At 44.0% G+C, this 27,500-nt stretch overlaps 1 protein-coding gene across 1 annotated transcript in view; it reads right to left on the bottom strand.

The window, feature by feature from the left end:
- The window catches only part of cacna2d3a (calcium channel, voltage-dependent, alpha 2/delta subunit 3a), a 333,265-nt gene that overhangs the window by 74,904 nt on the left and 230,861 nt on the right, over positions 1–27,500 (bottom strand). Inside the window, exons 13-19 of the mRNA XM_042304106.1 lie at positions 24,231–24,364; positions 20,367–20,384; positions 11,640–11,711; positions 11,324–11,404; positions 10,021–10,095; positions 8,317–8,400; positions 561–632 (exon numbers count right to left, since the gene is read on the bottom strand). Coding sequence (XP_042160040.1) covers positions 561–632; positions 8,317–8,400; positions 10,021–10,095; positions 11,324–11,404; positions 11,640–11,711; positions 20,367–20,384; positions 24,231–24,364 — 536 coding nt within the window. The remainder of the gene's footprint in view (positions 1–560; positions 633–8,316; positions 8,401–10,020; positions 10,096–11,323; positions 11,405–11,639; positions 11,712–20,366; positions 20,385–24,230; positions 24,365–27,500) is intronic.

Raw genomic sequence — 27,500 nt, 5'->3', positions numbered from 1 at the left:
GTGTCTGTGAGGGTGTGTGTGTCTGTGAGGGTGTGTGTGTCTGTATGGGTGTGTGTGTCTGTGAGGGTGAGTGTGTCTGTATGGGTGTGTGTGTCTGTGAGGGTGTGTGTGTCTGTGAGGGTGTGTGTGAGGGCCCTCTCTACATAAGAATGTGCAACATATCAAAAGCAGTGTGTATGAACTGCACAATCTGGTCCCCAACAGTAAAGATGTAAATCCAGTCCACAGACACACAGACACAGAGACACACAGACACAGAGACACACAGACAGACAGACACACAGACACAGACACAGACACAGACACAGACACAGACAGACACACAGACAGACACACAGACAGACAGACACACAGACACACAGATACACACACAGACAGACAGACAGACAGACAGACAGACAGACAGACAGACAGACAGACAGACAGACAGACAGACAGACAGACAGACACACACACACAGACACACACACACACACACACACACACACACACACACACACACACACACACACACACACACACACACACACACACACACACACACACACATACACACTTACCCCTTTGTCCACAGTCTTCTTTACCTCCATGGAGAAGGTGCCAGTCTTCCTGTTTACCATGGCATTACGCAGCTAGAGACAAAGAACAGACAGTCCATCAGTCACAGAGTTCACCCTCACAGAATGTATAGCTGAGCACATACATGTAACTGCCAAAATAAAAGGAAACACTCGAGTAAGTAAGGGATACAAAGTATTTTGAAGGCAGATGCTTCCACAAATGTGTGATTCCTCAGTTAATTAATCAATTAACATCCCATCATGCTTAGGGTCATGTATCAAAATTCTGGGCAGACCATTATTTGGCCGTTATTTTGGCTACCATGTCTATGAGTGATCATTGAATGGGGTTTGATGAGCATGAAAACCATATAAGACGTGCCATGGCCGTCTCAGTTATCAGATCTCATCCCAATTGAACACTGGACGATTCTGGAGTTTTTCACCATGATACATTTTTTTTCTAAATGATGGAATTTCTCATGGAATAATGGTGTCACATCCCTCCAGTAGAGTTCCAGACACATAGAATCTATGTCAAGGTGCATTTAAGTTGTTCTGGCTGGTGGTGTCCCGACACCCTATTAAGCCACTATATGTTGGTGTTTCCTTTATTATGGCAGTTACCTGTAGGTAAACCATAAATGTCCAGGGCAAAGTTTCCCAAAAGCATCTTAAGGCTAAGTTCACCATTAGAACCATAGGATCCTAGTTCACCATTAGAACCACAGGATTCCAGTTCACCATTAGAACCATAGGATCCTAGTTCACCATTAAAACCATAGGATCCTAGTTCACCATTAGAACCATAGGATTCTAGTTCATCATTAGAACCATAGGATCCTAGTTCACTATTAGAACCATAGTATCCTCGTTCACCATTAGAACCATAGGATTCTAGTTCATCATTAGAACCATAGTATCCTCGTTCACCATTAGAACCATAGGATCCTAGTTCACCATTAGAGCCATATGATCCTAGTTCACCATTAGAACCATAGGATCCTAGTTCACCATTAGAACCATAGGATCCTAGTTCACCATTAGAACCATAGGATCCTAGTTCATAATTAGAAACATAGGATCCTAGTTCACCATTAGAACCATAGATTAACTTAGCCTTTGAGATGGTTTTGGGAACCCGACTCCTGGACAACTCAGGACATACCATTAGAACCATAGATTAATTTAGCCTTTGAGATGGTTTTGGGAACCCGACTCCTGGACAACTCAGGACATACCATTAGAACCATAGATTAATTTAGCCTTTGAGATGGTTTTGGGAACCCGACTCCTGGACAACTCAGGACATGCCATTAGAAACATAGATTAACTTAGCCTTTGAGATGGTTTTGGGAACCCGACTCCTGGACAACTCAGGACATGCCATTAGAACCATAGATTAATTTAGCCTTTGAGATGGTTTTGGGAACCCGACTCCTGGACAATTCAGGACATGCCATTAGAACCATAGATTAACTTAGCCTTTGAGATGGTTTTGGGAACCCGACTCTGGACAACTCAGGACATGCCATTAGAAACATAGATTAACTTAGCCTTTGAGATGGTTTTGGGAACCCGACTCCTGGACAACTCAGGACATACCATTAGAACCATAGATTAACTTAGCCTTTGAGATGGTTTTGGGAACCCGACTCTGGACAACTCAGGACATGCCATTAGAAACATAGATTAACTTAGCCTTTGAGATGGTTTTGGGAACCCGACTCTGGACAACTCAGGACATACCATTAGAAACATAGATTAACTTAGCCTTTGAGATGGTTTTGGGAACCCGACTCCTGGACAACTCAGGACATGCCATTAGAACCATAGATTAACTTAGCCTTTGAGATGGTTTTGGGAACCCGACTCCTGGACAACTCAGGACATACCATTAGAACCATAGATTAATTTAGCCTTTGAGATGGTTTTGGGAACCCGACTCTGGACAACTCAGGACATGCCATTAGAACCATAGATTAACTTAGCCTTTGAGATGGTTTTGGGAACCCGACTCTGGACAACTCAGGACATACCATTAGAACCATAGATTAACTTAGCCTTTGAGATGGTTTTGGGAACCCGACTCTGGACAACTCAGGACATGCCATTAGAAACATAGATTAACTTAGCCTTTGAGATGGTTTTGGGAACCCGACTCTGGACAACTCAGGACATGCCATTAGAAACATAGATTAACTTAGCCTTTGAGATGGTTTTGGGAACCCGACTCTGGACAACTCAGGACATGCCATTAGAAACATAGATTAACTTAGCCTTTGAGATGGTTTTGGGAACCCGACTCTGGACAACTCAGGACATGCCATTAGAAACATAGATTAACTTAGCCTTTGAGATGGTTTTGGGAACCCGACTCTGGACAACTCAGGACATGCCATTAGAAACATAGATTAACTTAGCCTTTGAGATGGTTTTGGGAACCCGACTCTGGACAACTCAGGACATGCCATTAGAAACATAGATTAACTTAGCCTTTGAGATGGTTTTGGGAACCCGACTCTGGACAACTCAGGACATGCCATTAGAAACATAGATTAACTTAGCCTTTGAGATGGTTTTGGGAACCCGACTCTGGACAACTCAGGACATGCCATTAGAAACATAGATTAACTTAGCCTTTGAGATGGTTTTGGGAACCCGACTTGGACAACTCAGGACATGCCATTAGAAACATAGATTAACTTAGCCTTTGAGATGGTTTTGGGAACCCGACTCTGGACAACTCAGGACATGCCATTAGAAACATAGATTAACTTAGCCTTTGAGATGGTTTTGGGAACCCGACTCCTGGACAACTCAGGACATGCCATTAGAACCATAGATTAACTTAGCCTTTGAGATGGTTTTGGGAACCCGACTCTGGACAACTCAGGACATGCCATTAGAAACATAGATTAACTTAGCCTTTGAGATGGTTTTGGGAACCCGACTCCTGGACAACTCAGGACATGCCATTAGAAACATAGATTAACTTAGCCTTTGAGATGGTTTTGGGAACCCGACTCCTGGACAACTCAGGACATGCCATTAGAACCATAGATTAATTTAGCCTTTGAGATGGTTTTGGGAACCCGACTCCTGGACAACTCAGGACATACCATTAGAACCATAGATTAACTTAGCCTTTGAGATGGTTTTGGGAACCCGACTCTGGACAACTCAGGACATACCATTAGAACCATAGATTAACTTAGCCTTTGAGATGGTTTTGGGAACCCGACTCCTGGACAACTCAGGACATGCCATTAGAACCATAGATTAACTTAGCCTTTGAGATGGTTTTGGGAACCCGACTCCTGGACAACTCAGGACATGCCATTAGAAACATAGATTAACTTAGCCTTTGAGATGGTTTTGGGAACCCGACTCTGGACAACTCAGGACATGCCATTAGAAACATAGATTAACTTAGCCTTTGAGATGGTTTTGGGAACCCGACTCTGGACAACTCAGGACATGCCATTAGAAACATAGATTAACTTAGCCTTTGAGATGGTTTTGGGAACCCGACTCTGGACAACTCAGGACATGCCATTAGAAACATAGATTAACTTAGCCTTTGAGATGGTTTTGGGAACCCGACTCTGGACAACTCAGGACATGCCATTAGAAACATAGATTAACTTAGCCTTTGAGATGGTTTTGGGAACCCGACTCTGGACAACTCAGGACATGCCATTAGAACCATAGATTAACTTAGCCTTTGAGATGGTTTTGGGAACCCGACTCTGGACAACTCAGGACATGCCATTAGAAACATAGATTAACTTAGCCTTTGAGATGGTTTTGGGAACCCGACTCCTGGACAACTCAGGACATACCATTAGAAACATAGATTAACTTAGCCTTTGAGATGGTTTTGGGAACCCGACTCTGGACAACTCAGGACATGCCATTAGAAACATAGATTAACTTAGCCTTTGAGATGGTTTTGGGAACCCGACTCTGGACAACTCAGGACATACCATTAGAACCATAGATTAACTTAGCCTTTGAGATGGTTTTGGGAACCCGACTCTGGACAACTCAGGACATGCCATTAGAAACATAGATTAACTTAGCCTTTGAGATGGTTTTGGGAACCCGACTCTGGACAACTCAGGACATGCCATTAAACATTGATCAGGATATGATTATTTAATCACCTATTTTCACAAAAAGATTGCAGCATTCACAACTGTCAATTTGAGATCTTGGGGCTATCTGACATTTTTTATTTTTTATTAGTTAGTCACAGATAATTGATCTTTAGATGGTTCTTCAAATATCTGTGAAGTTAGTTAAAATAGTTAAAGTTAAAATAAAATGTTAAGTGAAAAAAAATGGAAAAAATATCTGTAGAAACCTATTTGAACTAGTGCTTTAAGATTATATCTGCAATCCAATCACAAGCATGAACAAATACAGACGGACCGATCATAACAAGTTTATTTCTTTTACCTTTATTTTACTAGGCAAGTCAGTTAAGAACAAAATCTTATTTTCAATGACGGCCTAGGAACAGTGGGTTAACTGCCTGTTCAGGGACAGAATGATAGATTTGTATCTTGTCAGCTTGAACTTGCAACCTTCCGGTTACTAAGTCCAACTCTCTAACCACTAGGCTACCCTGCCGCCCCCAGTCTTTGCCATCTCCCTCTAAGTATGGTCTAGGCTAGTCTAGCTAGGAATAATGGCACACTAGCAAAAATACAACACTGTCAGAAATCTTAAAGTAAATGATGTTGTCACATCGTTTTTCGTCTAATGATCCAAATACATTTTCTAATACATGTATTTAATGATGTGTTATTCTATAACTTGTGTATTCAAATAGCTACAGTCTTCTTAAAGGATTGGACCCTTTTCTCTCCATTTTCCCCTAAAATGACCCAAATCTACCTGCCTGTAGCTCAGGACCTGAAGCAAGGATATGCATATTCTTCATACCAGTTGAAAGAAAACACTTTGAAGTTTGTGGAAATGTGAAATTAATGTAGGAGAATATAACACATTACATCTGGTAAAATATAATACAAAGAAAAAAACATGAATTTTTTATTTTTAAAATTTTGTTCCATCATCTCTGAACTGCAACAGAAAGGCCACAATGTTTTATTCCAGTTTAGGGGCTATTCAGATTTTGGCCACGAGATGGCAGCAGTGTATGAGTGGGGCGGCAGGTAGCCTAGTGGTTACAGCGTTGGACTAGTAACTGGAAGGTTGCAAGGTCGAATCCCCGAGCTGACAATGTAAAAATCTGGCATTCTGCCACTGAACAAGGCAGTTAACCCACTGTTCCTAGGCCGTCATTGAAAATAAGAATTGGTTCTTAACTGACGTTGCCTTGTATAAAATAAATGAGCAAAGTTTTAGACTGATCCAATGGACCATTGTATTCTGTTCAAAATGTTGTAACAAGTCTGCCCAAATGTGCCTAATTGGTTTATTAATACATTTTCTATGTCGTCATTGTGCACTCTCCTCAAACACTAGCATGGTATTACTTCACTGTAATAGCTACTGTAAATTGGACAATGCAGTAAGATTAACAAGAATTGAAGCGTTCTGCCCATATCAGATATGTCCATGTCCTGGGAAATGTTCTTGTTACTTACAACCTCATGCTAATCACATTAGCGCACGTTAGCTCAACCGCCCCGCGGGAGGGGGAAGGGGGGTGTGGGGTGGAGGGGGGACACACTGATCCTGTAGAGGTTAAAAACTGGACATATCTAATTCCAAAGTTTCAGATAGAACTTAATAGCTGGACCCGTATTGACATGTTGACATTTTAAAGCAATATGGGTCTATCTGTGATTGCAACCCCCTACAATACATGATTTAGAAATGTCTCTGGAATTTGATTCTATGCACTTTAGGTACCTTTAATAAGGTGAAGACCTTGATGGTTATGAAAGAGTTCTGAGTTCTGAGATCTGAGTTCTGAGATCTGAGTTCTGAGGTCTGAGTTCTGAGATCTGAGTTCTGAGATCTGAGTTCTGAGGTCTGAGTTCTGAGTTCTGAAGGTCTGAGGTCTGAGTTCTGAAGGTCTGAGGTCTGAGTTCTGAAGGTCTGAGGTCTGAGTTCTGAAGGTCTGTTCTGAGGTCTGAGGTCTGAAGGTCTGAGGTCTGAGTTCTGAAGGTCTGAGGTCTGAGTTCTGAAGGTCTGAGGTCTGAGTTCTGAAGGTCTGAGGTCTGAGTTCTGAGATCTGAGTTCTGAGATCTGAGTTCTGAGGTCTGAGTTCTGAAGGTCTGAGGTCTGAGTTCTGAGGTCTGAGTTCTGAAGGTCTGAGGTCTGAGTTCTGAAGGTCTGAGGTCTGAGTTCTGAAGGTCTGAGATCTGAGTTCTGAGGTCTGAGTTCTGAGGTCTGAGATCTGAGTTCTGAGGTCTGAGATCTGAGTTCTGAGGTCTGAGTTCTGAAGGTCTGAGGTCTGAGTTCTGAAGGTCTGAGGTCTGAGTTCTGAGGTCTGAGATCTGAGTTCTGAGGTCTGAGTTCTGAAGGTCTGAGGTCTGAGTTCTGAAGGTCTGAGGTCTGAGTTCTGAAGGTCTGAGTTCTGAGTTCTGAAGGTCTGAGGTCTGAGTTCTGAAGGTCTGAGGTCTGAGTTCTGAAGGTCTGAGGTCTGAGTTCTGAAGGTCTGAGGTCTGAGTTCTGAAGGTCTGAGGTCTGAGTTCTGAAGGTCTGAGGTCTGAGTTCTGAAGGTCTGAGGTCTGAGTTCTGAAGGTCTGAGGTCTGAGTTCTGAGATCTGAGTTCTGAGATCTGAGTTCTGAGGTCTGAGTTCTGAAGGTCTGAGGTCTGAGTTCTGAGGTCTGAGTTCTGAAGGTCTGAGGTCTGAGTTCTGAAGGTCTGAGGTCTGAGTTCTGAAGGTCTGAGATCTGAGTTCTGAGGTCTGAGTTCTGAGGTCTGAGATCTGAGTTCTGAGGTCTGAGATCTGAGTTCTGAGGTCTGAGTTCTGAAGGTCTGAGGTCTGAGTTCTGAAGGTCTGAGGTCTGAGTTCTGAGGTCTGAGATCTGAGTTCTGAGGTCTGAGTTCTGAAGGTCTGAGGTCTGAGTTCTGAAGGTCTGAGGTCTGAGTTCTGAAGGTCTGAGGTCTGAGTTCTGAAGGTCTGAGGTCTGAGTTCTGAAGGTCTGAGGTCTGAGTTCTGAAGGTCTGAGGTCTGAGTTCTGAAGGTCTGAGGTCTGAGTTCTGAGGTCTGAGTTCTGAAGGTCTGAGATCTGAGGTCTGAGATCTGAGATCTGAGGTCTGAGATCTGAGTTCTGAGGTCTGAGATCTGAGTTCTGAGGTCTGAGTTCTGAAGGTCTGAGGTCTGAGTTCTGAAGGTCTGAGGTCTGAGTTCTGAAGGTCTGAGGTCTGAGTTCTGAGGTCTGAGTTCTGAAGGTCTGAGGTCTGAGGTCTGAGTTCTGAGGTCTGAGTTCTGAAGACCTGAGGTCTGAGTTCTGAAGACCCGAGGTCTGAGTTCTGAAGGTCTGAGGTCTGAGTTCTGAAGGTCTGAGGTCTGAGGTCTGAGTTCTGCTCAGTATCTCAGAAATATGATTTGCGCATATAGAACCTTATGTCCCAAGGTCACGAATTGACTTCATCAGGCTTTGCTGAGCTGAGAACATTGTGAAAGCGTTATGGTATGTCTATAGCTCAGTCTGAGTACACAGCATGTTTTTAGACTAATGATACATTTTCAAACAATGTGAAGCTTTTATAAATGTAATACATTTCATTGAATACAACAGAGATGTTTGTAATAGTGAGTCTTACTATGTCGTCCTTGTCTTCCCATTCCACCTCAGACAGATCCACACTGCTGTAGTTGGGCTTCCTACGTTTCTTACTCTCCTCATACTAGACACACACACACACACACACACACACACACACACACACACACACACACACACACACACACACACACACACACAGTATAAATGAACCGTGCTGCATAGTCCCAACCCCTTCATCTGTATGTGATTGATAAGGGACTAAGAGTGAATCAGGTTAGTAGTTGAATAAACTGTTACCTCACCATCTCTCTCTCTCTCTCTCTGTCTCTCTCTCTCTCTCTCTCTCTCTCTCTCTCTCACTCTCTCTCTCTCTCTCTCTCTCTCTCTCTCTCTCTCTCTCTCTCTCTCTTTCTCTATCTCTCTCTCGTAAGAGGGCAGGGTTAACTTGGGTGTGTATGATCTAACATTGATATTATCATTAGTAGAGTCAGGAGAGTGGTGTGAACATGACCCTTTCATAATGTTGACATTAAGTCGACAAATCACCCTGATCCCTCCTCTCCTCTCTTCCTATCCTCCTGATTTCTCCTCCTCACCTCTTCTCCTCACCTCTCCTTTTCTCCTCTCTTCCTCTCCTCCTAACCTCTCTTCCACTCCTCTCCTCTCCTCCTCACCTCTCCTCTCTTACTCACCTCTCCTCCTCTCCTCTCTTCCTCTCATCCTCAACTCGCTTCCTCTCCTCTTCACCTTTCCTCTTCACCTCTATCCTCTCCTCCTCACCTCTCCTCTCCTTTCTTCCTCTCCTCCTTACCTCTCTTCCTCACTTCTCCTCCTCTCCTCTCTTCTCTTCCACTCCTCTCTTCCTCACCTCTCCTCCTCTCCTCTCTTCCACTCCTCTCTTCCTCACCTCTCCTCCTCTCCTCTCTTCCACTCCTCTCCTCCTCACCTCCTCTCCTCTCCTCCTCCCCTCTCCTCCTCACCTCTACTGGGTTACAGTGAGCCTGTTTGATATAAGCCATTAGAAATACATGACAGCAGTTCACCTCTGTGTCAGTGAAGAGGGCCTCTGGCCAGACAAATGTCTTTAGTACACTTTCTATAACACACTGTGCATGTGTCTGTCTGTGTGTGTGTGTGCGTGTGTATCACCCTGCTCCATTCATCTGTCAGTGAAAGGACAGCCTCCTACCCCTCATTAGCTCTTAAACACTGTTCATTACAGTCTCTAATTAGACATCTATTAACTACTCTCCCTGTCTGCCTGTCCTCCGCTCCAGCCCTCTCCTGTCCTCCCTCTCCTTTCTCTCTCATCCTCCAATATTTCTCTCCCTTTCCTCTTTCCTCCTACCTTGTATACATCTCTTCCCCTCTATCCTTCTGCTCTCCTCCTGCCCTGTCAATCTCTTCCCATCTCCTCTCTCTCTACTACACATTATCCTTATCTCTCTCCCCCTCTCTCATTCCTCTCTCCTTCTGCCATGTCTTTCTCCCCTTCTCTCTCTCCTTCCTCTCTCATCACCTGTTTTCTGAAGATATAGTTAATAACAGTTATACAGTAGCTGTATTCACAGCCCAATACTGTCTGGAACACAGTCTGCTCATCTACAAATCCCCCCTCCCCTTCACACGCACAGCTGAAAGGTGTGTTTAGACAGTGAGTTGGTGTATTCTAGGTTCTGCTCCTCTCTCTGCTGTTCTAAGGGTTAGGGTTAGTTGATATTAGATGTATTGTGATACTCACCAATGGTCTGAGGTCAGGGTGGGTCAGAATGTACCCGTTGTTAGTTATGGCGAACGCGTAACCATGGATGCCCAGCTGCAACAGATGCATATACGAGCACACACACACACACACACACACACACACACACACACACACACACACACACACACACACACACACACACACACACACACACACACACACACACACACACACACACACACACACACACACACACACACACACACGCACATGGACACACACACACACACACACACAATTATACATACAGTGGTGGAGAGAGAAATGAACAGTTTTGGAACTATGCCAAAATCAAGGCATACACACATACACACACATAAACTAAAATATGAATATGAAAAGTGATGAAGAGCGTAATCAAGCTCTTTGTATGTTTTGGAGCCAGAATCATCGCATTTCCACAGTGACTCATTTACATTTCTACATAACAAGGTGGTGGTCGCTTTCAATGAGTATGTGTGTGTGTGTGTGTGTGTGTGTGTGTGTGTGTGTGTGTGTGTGTGTGTGTGTGTGTGTGTGTGTGTGTGTGTGTGTGTGTGTGTGTGTGTGTGTGTATGCGCATGCGTGTGTTTCACTGATTCCAGACGCAACCCTGTCGGTGAATGTGGTCTGAACTAAATAACATGCTTTTAAATGTCAAAACACATCCCACATCTAAATCTCTCATCCCTCCTATAGAATGATAATCAACTCCCCCATCCTCCAGCAGAAGTCCAGATAAAAAGCCAGTAGTCTACAGATGATACAATTACATGCTATTATAAGGTATGAGGCAGGAGGTTCAAACGATCCCTCTGAAAACGTTGAACAATATCTCTGATTAGAATGTGCTTGCTGTTCTTGAGTGCTCTGCCACAGTTTCATTCAGTGAAAGTATCAACAGCGATATGTGTTAGCTCATTCTGATCATCAAGTGAATTAATCAACAGGGGTACGTTGCTGAGATCATTCTGATCACTCTGTGAAAGTTTCAACAGTGCCATTTGTGTAAACTCATTCTGACCATCCACTGACTCTAACAACAGTGCTATGTGTTAGCTCATTGTGATCATCCAGTGAAAGTATCAACAGTACTATGTGTTAGCTCATTGTGATCATCTAGTGAAAGTATCAACAGTACTATGTGTTAGCTCATTGTGATCATCTAGTGAAAGTATCAACAGTACTATGTGTTAGCTCATTGTGATCATCTAGTGAAAGTATCAACAGTGCTATGTGTTAGCTCATTGTGATTTTCTGATGTTTTCAGTGAAGACTGAAGTTGGGCAATGGTCAGTACCTTATATTTTGGGATGGTTTTGAGGAGCTCAGAGACAGGAACATCCGTACCAACCACACCTAGCAGGATGCCTCTATTCCTCTGGAAACATGCACACAACAAACAGAAAGGATCAACACAACATTTGGATAACATCAAGAAAAGTTGTTGGTCAAGCGTGTGTGGTATATGCATGTGTGTGTGTGTGTGTGCGTGTGTCTGTGTGTGCGTGTGTGTGCGTCTGTGTCTGTGTGTGTGTGCATATGTGTGTGCGTGTGTGTGTGCGTCTGTCTCTGTGTGTGTGTGCTTATGTGTGTGTGTGTGCGTGTGTACTCACCGTCTCATTCTTGGTGCTGAACACAGGCATGGCCACAGTGGTCATCAAAATAGGACCCTGACCATCCTCCAGCTGAAAGAAGGAAAGAAGGAGACAAAGAAGGAAACAAAGAAGATACATAAGACCCTAATTGTTCATCAATAACTTTTGAATTCTGTTCTGAAAAAAGAACAGGCACATTTTGGAATACAGTGGGTGTCGTCAGAACAGAGTGCCATTCTGCTGTTGTCACAGCTGGGGTTTATCCACTAGGAACTAAACGGAAGCAAATGACCGGAATGAGGAGGGACTAACCTGAATTTCTCCAATAAGATACACTCGTTTCCCGTTGCAAAACATTGTTCTACTGCTTTCTATGGTGTGCACTAATGAATACAACCCTGTTACACAACCAGTTACCATTTACCTGTGTCCTGTCAGCGACAGTTAGTGGCTGGGTATGTAAACCCTCCACTGGAAATCAAAGAAGCACTGTGTGATCTCACATATTGTGATTGTAGTAGAGTTTGAAACAGTTGAAGATCAGAATAGTTGCCAAACTGCAGTTCAGCGCAACATTCTCTTATTTTCTTATGTAAATATACGATTTTTGATTTGATTTTGATTTGATAAATATACGATTATACCAAGCCTGTGAACCCTTCCAACTACACCCACAGTGAGCAAAGCCTTAAATCTTTAGTCACATGTATAATAATGTTTATTATGTGTCTTTAAATGTGTTTAATCATGGTCTGTCTTTGATCATGAGCAGAGTCAATCTCAGCCACAGGCACTGTTTAAGTACAGGATGGTTATCTCTCCCAAAAGACTGTGGGAATAATTAGGATATTATATTTTTACCAAAGGCTCCCCGAATCTGGAAATAGATAGTGTCTATTTACAGATATCAAGTTGATAGTATTAAAAATAGATGCAGGCAAGGTTAAGTACTCTGTTCAAGGGCCTAGAGTAGGATTATCGTTGTGCAGGCCTGGGGTCACAAAAACCTCCCCCGAACCTCTCCACCAACTTACAGACCTCCTCTGAGAAACAACAGTATATAAAATACAACTTTCACACATATTCACTAATATGAATGTCACACCACAGCCAACTAGTGGTACTATCTTTTGTGTAAAAGATGTCATATGAAGGACCTGTAGAACAACAAGGAAAGGAACATTATTAACTTTGGAAATCCACTTTTGAGGACCACTTTTGAGGTAAGAAAATGTCTAACGATGTGTAATGTGTTGTCAGCCTCCACACAGTCCATATCCTACTGATGGATGTCCCAGGGGTAGAATGGAATAGGATGGGAAAGGATAGGATAGGCTGGGAAAGAATGGAATAGCATGGGATAGTATGGGAAAGGATAGGATAGGCTGGGAAAGAATGGAATAGCATGGGATAGGATGGCAAAGGATAGGATGGATATTATGGGATAGGATGGAATTGAATAAGATGGAATAGGATGGGATATGATGGGATAGGATAGTATAGGATACCACTGGGATTCTCTGCCTCTAACCCTATTACAGGGGCTGAGTTACTGGCTTACTGGTGCTCTTCCATGCCGTCCCTAGGAGGGGTGCGTCACTTGAGTGGGTTGAGTCACTGATGTGATCTTCCTGTCTGGGTTTGCGCCCCTCCTAGGGTTGTGCCGTGGCGGAGATCTTTGTGGGCTATACTCAGCCTTGTCTCAGGATGGTAAGTTGGTGGTTGAAGGTATCCCTCTAGTGGTGAGGGGGCTGTGCTTTGGCAAAGTGGGTAGGGATATATCCTTCCTGTTTGGCCCTGTCCGTGGGTATCATCGGATGGGGCCACAGTGTCTCCTGACCCCTCCTGTCTCAGCCTCCAGTATTTATGCTGCAGTAGTTTATGTGTTGGGGGCGAGGGTCAGTTTGTTATATCTGGAGTACTTCTCCTGTCTTATCCGGTGTCCTGTGTGAATTTAAGTATGCTTTCTCTAATTCTCTCTTTCGTTCTTTCTCTCTCTCGGAGGACCTTTGCCCTAGGACCATGCCTCAGGACTACCTGGCATGAAGACTCCTTGCTGTCCCCAATCCACCTGGCCGTGCTGCTGCTCCAGATTCAACTGTTCTGCCTGCGGCTATGCAATCCTGACCTGTTCACCGGACGTGCTACCTGTCCCAGAAATGCTGTTTTCAACTCTCTAGAGACAGCAGGAGTCATAGAGATACTCTTAATGATCGGCTATGAAAAGCCAACTGACATTTACTCCTGAGGTGCTGACTTGCTGCACCCTCGACAACTACTGTGATTATTATTATTTGACCATGCTGGTCATTTATGAACATTTGAACATCGTGGTAATGTTCTGTTATAATCTCCACCAGGCACAGCCAGAAGAGGACTGGCCAACCCTCATAGCCTGGTTCCTCTCAAGGTTTCTTCCTAGGTTTTGGCCTTTCTAGGGAGTTTTTCCTAGCCACCGTGCTTCAACACCGGCATTGCTTGCTGTTTGGGCAGGGCTGATGTACGCATGGCTATATAAATACATTTGATTTGATTTTTGATTTGATTTGATGGGATAGAATGGGATGGGATGGGATGGAATAGGATGGGATAGGATGGGATGGAATGGGATGGGATAGGATGGGATAGAATGGGATGGGATAGGATAGCATGGGATGGGATAGGATGGGATAGGATGGGGTAGGATGGGATGAAATGGGATGGGGTAGGATAGCATGGGATGGGATAGGATAGCATGGGATGGGATAGGATGGGATAGGATGGGATAGGATGGGGTAGGATGGGATGGAATGGGATGGGATAGGATGGGATAGAATGGGATGGGGTAGGATAGGAAGGGATAGAATATAATGGGATGGGATAGGATGAGATAGGACAGGATAGGATGAAATGGAATAAGATGGGATAGGATGGGATTGGATAGTACAGGATAGAATGGGATGGGATAGGATGGGACAGGATAACATGGGATAGGATAGGATTGTATAGGCTAGGATGGGATTGAATGGGATGGGATAGGATGGGATAAAATGGGATGGGATGGGATAGGATATGGTAGGATAGGATGTGATAGGATGGGAAAGGATAGCACATGATTGGATAGTATAGGATAGGATGTGATATGGTGGGATGGGATTGGATAGGATGGAATAGGATAGGATGGGATGGGATGTTATTGGATGGGTTGGGATAGGAAGAGATAGGATGGGATAGGCTGGGATGGGATGGGATAGGATAGGATGGAATGGGATAGTATGGGATGGGATATGATAGGTTATGATAGGATGGGATGGGATGGGATAGTATAGGATGGGATAGGATGGGATGGGATAGGATGGGAAATGATGGGATAGGATAGGATAGGATAGGATAGGATGGGATAGGATAGGATGGGATAGGATGGTATAGGATAGAATGGGATTGGATGGTATGGGATAGGACTGGATAGGATGGGATATGATAGGTTATGATAGGATGGGATGAGATTGGAAAGGATGGGATAGTATAGGATGGGATTGTATAGTATAGTATAGGATGGGATAGGATAGTATGGGATGGGATATGATAGGTTATGATAGGATGGGATGGGATAGGAAAGGATGGGATAGTATAGGATGGGATTGTATAGTATAGGATAGGATGGGATAGGATGGGATATGATGGGATGGGATTGTATAGTATAGTATAGGATGGGATAGGATGGGATATGATAGGATGGGATAGGATAGTATGGGATGGGATATGATAGGTTATGATAGGATGGGATAGTATAGGATGGGATTGTATAGTATAGGATAGGATGGGATAGGATGGGATATGATAGGATGGGATAGGATGGGATAGGATGGGATAGGATGGGATAGGATGGGATATGATAGGATGGGATAGGATGGGATAGGATAGGATGGGATAGGATGGGATAGGATGGGATATGATAGGATGGGATAGGATGGGATATGATGGGATAGGGTGGGTATGATAGGATGGGATAGGATGGGATATGATAGGATATGATAGGATGGGATAGGATAGGATGGGATATGATAGGATGGGATATGATAGGATGGGATAGGATGGGATATGATAGGATGGGATAGGATAGGATGGGATATGATGGGATATGATAGGATAGGATGGGATAGGATAGGATAGGATAGGATGGGATAGGATGGGATAGGATGGGATATGATGGGATAGGATGGGATATGATGGGATAGGATATGATGGGATAGGATGGGATAGGATAGGATGGGATAGGATAGGATAGGATGGGATATGATGGGAAAGGATGGGATATGATGGGATAGGATAGGATGGGATAGGATAGGATGGGATAGGATAGGATGGGATAGGATAGGATAGGATGGGATATGATGGGATAGGATAGGATATGATAGGATAGGATATGATGGGATAGGATATGATGGGATAGGGTATGATGGGATAGGATAGGAAGGGATAGGATAGGATAGGATAGGATATGATAGGATAGGATGGGATAGGATAGGATGGGTTAGGATATGATGGGATATGATGGGATAGGATATGATGGGATAGGATATGATGGGATATGATAGGATGGGATAGGATAGGATATGATAGGATAGGATAGGATGGGATAGGATAGGATGGGATAGGATAGGATAGGATGGGATATGATGGGATATGATGGGATAGGATGGGATATGATGGGATATGATGGGATAGGATAGGATAGGATGGGATAGGATGGGATATGATGGGATGGGATAGGATGGGATATGATAGGATGGGATAGGATAGGATGGGATATGATAGGATGGGATGGGATAGGATGGGATATGATAGGATGGGATAGGATGGGATATGATAGGATGGGATATGATAGGATGGGATAGGATGGGATATGATAGGATGGGATAGGATGGGATATGATAGGATGGGATAGGATGGGATATGATAGGATGGGATAGGATGGGATATGATGGGATATGATGGGATAGGATGGGATAGGATAGGATGGGATAGGATGGGATATGATGGGATGGGATAGGATGGGATATGATAGGATGGGATAGGATAGGATGGGATATGATAGGATGGGATGGGATAGGATGGGATATGATAGGATGGGATATGATAGGATGGGATATGATGGGATGGGATAGGATGACAACATTACATAAATACAGCACCCACTGCCATCACCAACAAAACATTACACTACCAACACCATCAACAAATTACACTGCTGGCTGGACGCTGGCAAATCGATCAAAGGACAGGGACAAAGACACAGGACCTTGTCTGAAAATACAAACTCTATCTCCAGACTGAGTGTCTCTGTCAGATCATATGACATTGATCTATAAATGAACAGGTGGAGCTTCTCAGTACATCAGCAGAGCCTGCTGGCAGCATCTATGCAGATCTGAACACTGGACTCAGATATCTTTTATGTTTTGAGAATGCTCTAGAATATGAAACAGTAATGTTGGCATGTCCCCAGTGTATGGCAGGTAAAGTTGCGAGTGGTTGGTAGATGTTGCAGTTTAGGGGTGATTATGTGTTACAGAGCCTGATTCCCTGTGTGTCTCTGGGTGAATGAGCTCTGATTTGAAAACTATGCATTTCCCTGTGTGTGTGTGTGTGTGTGTGTGTGTGTGTGTGTGTGTGTGTGTGTGTGTGTGTGTGTGTGTGTGTGTGTGTGTGTGTGTGTGTGTGTGTGTGTGAATGGATGATCTCACTCAGAGAATCCAGGTGATGCTCAGACCTGCACAGCTGCTCCAGGAAATGACATAATTAGCAGGTGATTACAGAGGCATCATGGGAGAAGACAGTCATTTCCTCCATCTATTGGACCTGCCCAAATATCTCTCAGTTCCACCACCATAGTCATTCATTAGAGCGTGAAGACATTTTCCTTATTTTTACTTACATGTTTTGGCTACTGGCACCAAGAAACAAGGTTATACATAGTGGCCATTAAACAGAGCTTATGTACCAAGCCACTTCGCAAGGAAGTGGATCATCAGTTAGTTATCCATTTTTTATACCGTAGCAAGAAACGTATCTATTCATTCATAAACATGGTGCCATGTCATGAGTGGGAAAAAATGTGTGAGTGTGAGTGTGTGTGTGTCTGTGTGTGTGTGTGTGTGTGTGTGTGTGTGTGTGTGTGTGTGTGTCTGTGTGTGTGTGTGTGTGTGTGTGTGTGTGTGTGTGTGTGTGTGTGTGTGTGTGTGTGTGTGTCTCTTGGGCTCATGGTGTCAGTGTTAATAAATGGGGCATACGAGTACTTCATAAAGATACAGGTCAGATTCTTACAGCGTCCACGCACACACGCACAAACACACTCACAAACACACACACACACACACACACACACACACACACACACACACACACACACACACACACACACACACACACACACACACACACACACACACACACACACACACACACACTTATTGCTTACTACTGACACCCCACCTGGGACTGTGGTACAAGGGGACCGTGCCAGCCTTTCATTGTTTCAGGACACCCTGGAATCTGGGTTGCCGTGACAAATGGCATACCGGTGACTGTGGCGACTTTTGTTCCCATGGCGATCAGGCTTAATGATGATTGGACTGTGAGGGCTGACTGTAAGGCCCTCTATAGTGCCCTCCTGGGGGATAAATATACAACTCTAGACCTCTACTACTACACACACACACACACACACACACACACACACACACACACACACACACACACCACCTCCACCTAGACTGCGTACACTACACAAAAATTACTGTAACACATGACATAACCAATTCCCAGTGATCCTCACCCTCCTTCAAAACTCCTCTCCCCCTCCCCCTCTCTCCCTCCCCTCGGCCTCTCCGTCTCACTCCCCTGTCAGTTTTTCAGGTGGTTGGGGACAAAGCCAAATGATCCGCAGAATGATGGATGAAACTAGTGGGCCCAGAGGAGGAGAGGAAGAGGGAGAGGAGGGGAATGTGGTGGTAAAGAAGCAAAGGGAGAGGAGGAGAGGGAAGGAGAGAAAGATGGATGGAACTGCTGAGCCAAGGGAGAGGAAAGTAGCGGGAGGGGTGGAGAGAAGAGAAGGAGGGGAAGGACAGGCTGAACTCACAGGAGTTCAGGGAGAGATACAAATCTGCTAGAAATCAATATGTTACTTTGTCTTCAGCCATCAACCTACAAATAAACCTACAGGAATCAGCCCTTCATCTACAAATCAGACAGGACGCAGCCCTGAATCTACAAATCAGAAAGGACAGAGCCCTGAGTCTACCAATCAGAATGGAATTAGCCATGATTCTACCAATCAGACAGGAAACAGCCCTGAATCTATCAATCAGACAGGAATCAGCCCTGCATTTACCAATTAGACAGGAATTAGACCTACATCTAAAAATCTGACAGAAATCAGAGCTGAATCTACAAATGAGACAGGACTTAGACCATGCATACACCAATCAGACAGGACACATCCTGGAATCTACCAATCAGACAGGGACGCAGCCCTGAATCTACCAATCAGAAAGGAAACAGTCCTGAATCTACCAATCAGACAGGTACAAGCCCTGAATCTCAGTATGGTGCCACCGTTGCATCTAACAATCACATATCAGCCTAAAACCTGAATCTACAATGAAAACAATTGGATAAAAAAGCTAAATACTGACAGAATATCATGCTGAATAGCCACCACTACTTCTACCCTATGTGTGTATTTCGTGGGGTGGGTTAGGCAGGTGTTACGTGGATGATTGTGAGGCACTCATGTGCTTCTCCAACGCTCTGTCAGACTGTGTGTGCGTGGTACGGTGGTATGGCAGACACATGGCAGGGCAGTGATGGGGGTGCTATTTTCTGCGTTGATCTGAACTGTCCGTTGCCGCGCTCCTCCATAAACCCTCTCTGCTTCAGGATCATTATCGTTCTGCTTATGGAGGCACTCAGCAGAAGTTCTGCTCCACCACGACATATTCATCACAAAGCACCAACTATGAAGAGAAGAATCATCACAAAAAATCATCACAACAGCCATTATAGGCAATTACCTTTTCTACTCTCTGGTTAGTAACAGTGAGTGCATTTTAACACTGACACACACACACACACACACACACACACACACACACACAGACTCACAAGCTTACCCACACGCACCCATGTACATGGACGTAACCACACACACACACACACACACACAAAACGCAAACACACACAAGCGTGCACACATATCAGCAAAGCAACACCAATGATGGATGAAAAAGTGGGAATGTGTGTGTGTGTGTGTGTGTGTGTGTGTGTGTGTGTGTGTGTGTGTGTGTGTGTGTGTGTGTGTGTGTGTGTGTGTGTGTGTGTGTGTGTGTGTGTGTGTGTGTGTGTGTGTGTGTGTGTGTGTGATCAGAAGTGCAGGTGATGAATGCAATGAAACAGTACCACCAATGACAGAAATGCATTAGCCGGCATCGGAATCCAGGTGGTTGAATCATTCCAAATAAATGACCAAATAAAGCAACACACACCATATCACACATCAAAGCCATGGGAGATCTCTCAACTACGCTGTGTCTTAAACTGTGAGCTCCAACACGGATGTGACCATTCCACACCGGAGACGGGTGCTCAAACACGCATGGACACACGCCACGCTGCAAACACAGGTGAACAAATCCAAACACACACACACACACGGAGACACAGTGGTGAGCGGGAGAGAGACAGACCTCCAGTCAGACTGTTTACCTTTTGAGCCTGAGGGAGCTACAGAGAGGAGATTTAAACGAGAAGAAAACAGACACAAATAATCAATATGTTGGTAGAGTTGTGGCAGAAAGCAGAAAGCATTTTAGTGTCAACATCCATCTGTAGTGGGATAAAGGGATGTTATATACACATCCATCTGTAGTGGGATAAAGGGATGTTATATACACATCCATCTGTAGTGGGATAAAGGGATGTTATATACACATCTTCTCCCCTGAAAGGGGTTTTCCTTAAGGGAACATATAGAGGTAGGACTGGGGACACAGAGACTAGGGACACAGAGACTGGGGACACAGAGGCTGGGGACACAGAGACTGGGGACACAGACACTAGGGACACAGAGACTGGGGACACAGAGACTGGGACACAGAGACTGGGGACACAGAGACTGGGGACACAGAGACTGGGGACACAGAGACTGGGGACACAGAGACTAGGGACACAGAGACTAGGAACACAGAGACTGGGGACACAGAGACTGGGGACACAGAGGCTGTGGACACAGAGACTGGGGACACAGAGACTAGGGACACAGAGACTGGGGACACAGAGACTGGGGACACAGAGAGTGCGGACACAGAGACTGGGGACACAGAGACTGCGGACACAGAGACTGGGGACACAGAGACTGGGGACACAGAGACTAGGGACACAGAGACTAGGGACACAGAGACTGGGGACACAGAGACTGGGGACACAGACACTGTGGACACAGACACTGGGGACACAGAGACTGGGGACACAGAGACTGGGGACACAGAGACTAGGGACACAGAGACTGGGGACACAGAGACTGGGGACACAGAGACTAGGGACACAGAGACTGGGGACACAGAGACTGGGGACACAGAGACTGGGGACACAGAGACTAGGGACAAAGAGACTGGGGACACAGAGACTAGGGACACAGAGACTGGACACAGAGACTGGGGACACAGAGACTGGGGACACAGAGACTGTGGACACAGAGACTGCGGACACAGAGACTGGGGACACAGAGACTGGGGACACAGAGACTGGGGACACAGATACTGCGGATACAGAGACTGGGGACACAGAGACTGCGGACACAGAGACTGCATACTAGACTGGTATTGACTGAATTGGGACAAAGCTTGTGCCTGGTTCTCTTTGTGGTTCTAAATACATCTGAGCTGCCATTGGGTTTTGTGGTTGTGTTCAGGTCACTGGTACAACCACACCACAAACCCACAAGCTAGCAAATATCAGCGGACTACAAGGTGATACAAAAAGGTGGATATTTTTTCAACAATACAGCACATATATTTGGTCATAGAAAATCATGAGGATGTACACCCTTTCCGAGACAGACAAACACAGTGAGTTTGGGGAGTAAGAGAGATGGAGGAAGAGGTAGAGAGAGTCGTTGTTTCTTTGCCTGCGGGCGGTACAGCTACAGAGAGAGAAACCTGCTTCTGTCTCCCTCCATTTCCTCAGCCACTCGTTTTATCTAGTGAGCGTACAAATGACTACTGCTCACACGCATCACTCTCCGTAATGCAGAACCAAACACAATGCTTTAAGCACAGGAGGTAACCCTGTGTGTGTGTGTGCGTGTGCGTGTGTGCGTGCATGTGTGTGTGCGTGTGCGTGTGCGTGTGTGTGATTGGCTGAGAGAATGAGACCCGAGGCACAGAGGGGGGTAAAATGTGGCAGGTTGGGGAATAACCTGAGGACTAACGCAGTATTCTGTCACAGTGTGTTTCACATGCCTGCTACACAGCTTCCAAACAAGCACACAGGGCTCATTCACTTAATGATTCCATCTGTTGGGACACACACACACACACTTACAAACACAAATTTGCACACACACACACACACACACACACGTCCAAAGTAGTCTTTGTTATTCTGAATACACACATAACGATTCACTGATTCACTTTGTTATTCTGAATACACACATAATGATTCACTGATTCACTTTGTTATTCTGAATACACACATAACGATTCACTGATTCACTGTATTTCAAGAACATCAAGTTTTCCTGATCATGGACTAACTTAAAACCTTCCATGTTTTCGTTGTCTTTCATCACTGGTGAAATATATACTGTACACATACATGATATCATATAAAACCTTAAATATTACCTCACCTAGATTTAGCATATAATACTTACAGTTGAAGTCGTAAGTTTACATACACTTAGGTTAGCGTCATTAAAACTCGTTTTTCAACCCCTCCACAAATTTCTTGTTAACAAACTATAATTTTGACAAGTGGGTTTAGGACATCTACTTTGTGCATGACGCAAGTATTTTTTCCAACAATTGTTTACGGACAGATTATTTCATTTATAATTCACTATATCACAATTCCAGTGGGTCAGAAGTTTACATACACTAAGTTGACTTAAACAGCTTGGAAAATTCCTGAACATTATGTCATGGCTTTAGAAGCTTCTGATAGGCTAATTGACATCATTGGAGTCAATTGGAGGTGTACCTGTGGATGTATTTCAAGACCTACCTTCAAACTCGCCTCTTTGCTTGAAATCATGGGAACATCAAAAGAAATCAGCCAAGACCTCAGAAAAAAATTGTAGACCACAAGTCTGGTTCATCCTTGGGAGCAATTTCCAAACGCCTGAAGGTACCGCGTTCATCTGTACAAACAATAGTACGCAAGTATAAACACCACGGGACCACGCAGCCGTCATACCACTCAGGGAGGAGATGCATTCTGTCTCCTGGAGATGAATGTACTTTGCTGCAAAAAGTGCAAATCAATCCCAGAACAACAGCAAAGGACCTTGTGGAGATGCTGGAGGAAACAGGTAAAAAAGTATCTATATCCACAGTAAAACGAGTCCTATATCGACATAACCTGAAAGGCCGCTCAGCAAGGAAGAAACCACTGCTCCAAAACAGCCATTAAAAATCCAGATTACAACTGTACATGGGGACAAAGATCGTACTTTTTAGAGAAATGTCCTCTCGTCTGATGAAACAAAAATGGAACTGTTTGGCCATAATGTCCATCGTTATGATTGGAGGATAAAGGGGAAGGCCTGCAAGCTGAAGAACACCAAGCTTGTGGAAGGTTACCTGAAACGTTTTAACCAAATTAAACAATATAAAGTCAATGCTACCAAATACTAATTGAGTGTATGTTAACTTCTGACCCACTGGGAATGTGATGAAAGAAATAAAAGCTGAAATAAATCATTTATTATGTATATTATTCTGACATTTTATATTCTTAAAATAAAGTGGTGATCCTAGCTGACCTAATACCGTTGTTTTTTTTACTAGGATTAAATGTCAGGAATTGTGAGAAACTGAGTTTAAATGTACTTGGCTAAGGTGTATGTAAACTTCTGACTTCAACTGTATAGTTGTGGGAAGCAACAAAGTGTCCGTTTGAGTGATTACCCAGTGGTATTTCAATCCTTCAACCCTCGATTAAAATAGCATACAGCATTATATACACCCTCCTCTGTTTCAGGGGCTTTATCCCTGAACACATTGACCGAAAAGTAAGAAACAAATATTAAAAGTACAGAAACCTTAAACTTTAGCTATAAAGGGATACAAATGCAAGGCGAAAACAGAGAGAAAGAGAGAAACAGAGAGGGAGAGAGAGAGAGCGAGAGACAGAGACAGAGCGAGAGAGACCGCGAGAGAGAGAGAGAGAGAGAGAGAGAGACAGAGCGAGAGAGAGAGAGAGAGAGAGAGAGAGAGAGAGAGAGAGAGAGAGCGAGAGAGAGAGAGAGCAGAGTTTGACACTGGGACAAACATAATTATTGTTTTGTGGGGGGTGACTACTATTGGACAGTACCATGTGAGAGATGGGGGAGCGGTGTCCACTCACGGTGCTGTCAATGTAGGCCTCGGTCCACACCGTATCGTGCTCTTGGGCAATGACTTTGGGCCGACTGAGCACGTGCAAATACTCCATCACATTCTCCTGTACATCAGCCAGAGTGGAAATCTGAGTGAAGTAACCTTGGGGGAGAGAGACAGAGAGAGAGAGAGAGAGAGAGAGAGAGAGAGAGAGAGAGAGAGAGAGAGAAAGGGAGAGAGAGAGGGAGAGAGAGAGAGAGAGAGAGGGAGAGAGAGAGAGAGAGAGAGAGAGAGAGAGAGAGAGAGAGGGGGGGAGAGAGAGAGAGAGAGATAGGAGGGGGTGAGTAAAGGGAAAGAGAGAGGCAAGTGGAGAGAAAGTAAGAGAGATAAGAGGGGAGGAAAAGAAAAACTATAAAAATATACATCCTGTCAGAACAGATGTTGTAACCTTATGTTACTGTTAAACCAGGGAGATTGTTCAAGACTGATGTAGAAATTGCACGTCTATTCAGGAAATTACTTCAAAATCATCCACTAGGGGCAACACTGAGAGGTACTACCATCAAAAAAGCTTTTGCTAAAAGGTTGTAGATGGGGATGGTGACTCGGAATCAGAAGAATGTGTGTTCAATCCCAGTCATGGACACTTTGTTTTAACCCTATCCTTAACCTTAACCCTTACCTTAACCATTCAGAATGAGTCCCAAACCTTAACCCTTACCTTAACCATTCAGAATGAGTCCCAAACCTTAACCCTTACCTTAACCATTCAGAATGAGTCCCAAACCTTAACCCTTACCTTAACCATTCAGAATGAGTCCCAAACCTTAACCCTTACCTTAGCCATTCAGAATGAGTCCCAAACCTTAACCCTTACCTTAGCCATTCAGAATGAGTCCCAAACCTTAACCCTTACCTTAACCATTCAGAATGAGTCCCAAACCTTAACCCTTACCTTAACCATTCAGAATGAGTCCCAAACCTTAACCCTTACCTTAACCATTCAGAATGAGTCCCAAACCTTAACCCTTACCTTAGCCATTCAGAATGAGTCACAAACCTTAACCCTTACCTTAGCCATTCAGAATGAGTCCCAAACCTTAACCCTGACCTTAACCATTCAGAATGAGTCCCAAACCTTAACCCTTACCTTAGCCATTCAGAATGAGTCCCAAACCTTAACCCTTACCTTAACCATTCAGAATGAGTCCCAAACCTTAACCCTTACCTTAACCATTCAGAATGAGTCCCAAACCTTAACCCTTACCTTAGCCATTCAGAATGAGTCCCAAACCTTAACCCTTACCTTAGCCATTCAGAATGAGTCCCAAACCTTAACCCTGACCTTAACCATTCAGAATGAGTCCCAAACCTTAACCCTTACCTTAGCCATTCAGAATGAGTCCGAAACCTTAACCCTGACCTTAGCCATTCAGAATGAGTCCCTAAACGTCATGTTTTAATCCTATCCCAAACATGAATCCATACTTCAAGCTTTCAGAATGAGTCCCTAAAGATAACCTTTCAGAACGTTGCTGAATGTTTAATTCATCAATGAGACTGTGAGAGCTTGTTAAACACAGACGTAGCCCTGTTCAATAATACAAATCTGTTCAATAGTGTAGTACAGCCCTGTTCAATAGTGTAGTACAGCCCTGTTCAATAGTGTAGTACAGCTCTGTTCAATAGTGTAGTACAGCTCTGTTCAATAGTGTAGTACAGCCCTGTTCAATAGTGTAGTACAGCTCTGTTCAATAATACAACTCTGTTCAATAGTGTAGTACAGCCCTGTTCAATAGTGTAGTACAGCTCTGTTCAATAGTACAGCCCTGTTCAATAGTGTAGTACAGCTCTGTTCAATAGTACAGCCCTGTTCCATAGTGTAGTACAGCTCTGTTCAATAGTACAGCTCTGTTCAATAGAACAGCTCTGTTCAATAGTACAGCTCTGTTCAATAGTGTAGTACAGCCCTGTTCAATAGTACAGCCCTGTTCAATAGTACAGCCCTGTTCAATAGTACAGCCCTGTTCAATAGTACAGCCCTGTTCAATAGTACAGCTCTGTTCAATAATACAACTCTGTTCAATAGTGTAGTACAGCCCTGTTCAATAGTGTAGTACAGCCCTGTTCAATAGTGTAGTACAGCTCTGTTCAATAGTGTAGTACAGCTCTGTTCAATAGTGTAGTACAGCCCTGTTCAATAGTGTAGTACAGCTCTGTTCAATAATGCAACTCTGTTCAATAGTGTAGTACAGCCCTGTTCAATAGTGTAGTACAGCTCTGTTCAATAGTACAGCCCTGTTCAATAGTGTAGTACAGCTCTGTTCAATAGTACAGCCCTGTTCAATAGAACAGCTCTGTTCAATAGTACAGCTCTGTTCAATAGTGTAGTACAGCTCTGTTCAATAGTACAGCTCTGTTCAATAGTGTAGTACAGCCCCGTTCAATAGTACAGCCCTGTTCAATAGTACAGCTCTGTTCAATAGTACAGCCCTGTTCAATAGTACAGCCCTGTTCAATAGTACAGCCTTGTTCAATAGTACAGCCCTGTTCAATAGTACAGCCCTGTTCAATAGTACAGCCCTGTTCAATAGTACAGCTCTGTTCAATAATACAGTACATCTGTTCAATAGTACAGCCCTGTTCAATAGTGTAGTACAGCTCTGTTCAATAGAACAGCTCTGTTCAATAGTACATCTCTGCTCAATAGTACAGCTCTGTTCAATAGTGTTCAATAGTGTACAGCCCTGTTCAATAGTACAGCTCTGTTTTCAATAGAGTCTGTTCAATAGTACAGCTCTGTTCAATAGTGTAGTACAGCCCTGTTCAATAGTACAGCTCTGTTCAATAGTACAGCTCTGTTCAATAGTACAGCTCTGTTCAATAGTACAGCCCTGTTCAATAGTGTAGTACAGCCCTGTTCAATAGTGTAGTACAGCTCTGTTCCACAGTACAGCTCTGTTCAATAGTACAGCTCTGTTCAATAGAACAGCTCTGTTCAATAGAACAGCTCTGTTCAATAGAACAGCTCTGTTCAATAGAACAGCTCTGTTCAATAGTACAGCTCTGTTCAATAGTGTAGTACAGCTCTGGTCAATAGTACAGCTCTGTTCAATAGTACAGCCCTGTTCAATAGTGTAGTACAGCTCTGTTCAATAGTGTAGTACAGCTCTGTTCAATAGTACAGCTCTGTTCAATAGTGAAGTACAGCTCTGTTCAACAGTACAGCTCTGTTCAATAGTGTAGTACAGCTCTGTTCAATAGTACAGCTCTGTTCAATAGTGAAGTACAGCTCTGT

This window comes from Oncorhynchus tshawytscha, linkage group LG22, assembly GCF_018296145.1.
Source record: "Oncorhynchus tshawytscha isolate Ot180627B linkage group LG22, Otsh_v2.0, whole genome shotgun sequence".
Taxonomy (NCBI): domain Eukaryota; kingdom Metazoa; phylum Chordata; class Actinopteri; order Salmoniformes; family Salmonidae; genus Oncorhynchus; species Oncorhynchus tshawytscha.
Note: the sequence above shows the minus strand (reverse complement) of the source record. Positions and strands in the feature narration are given on the sequence as shown.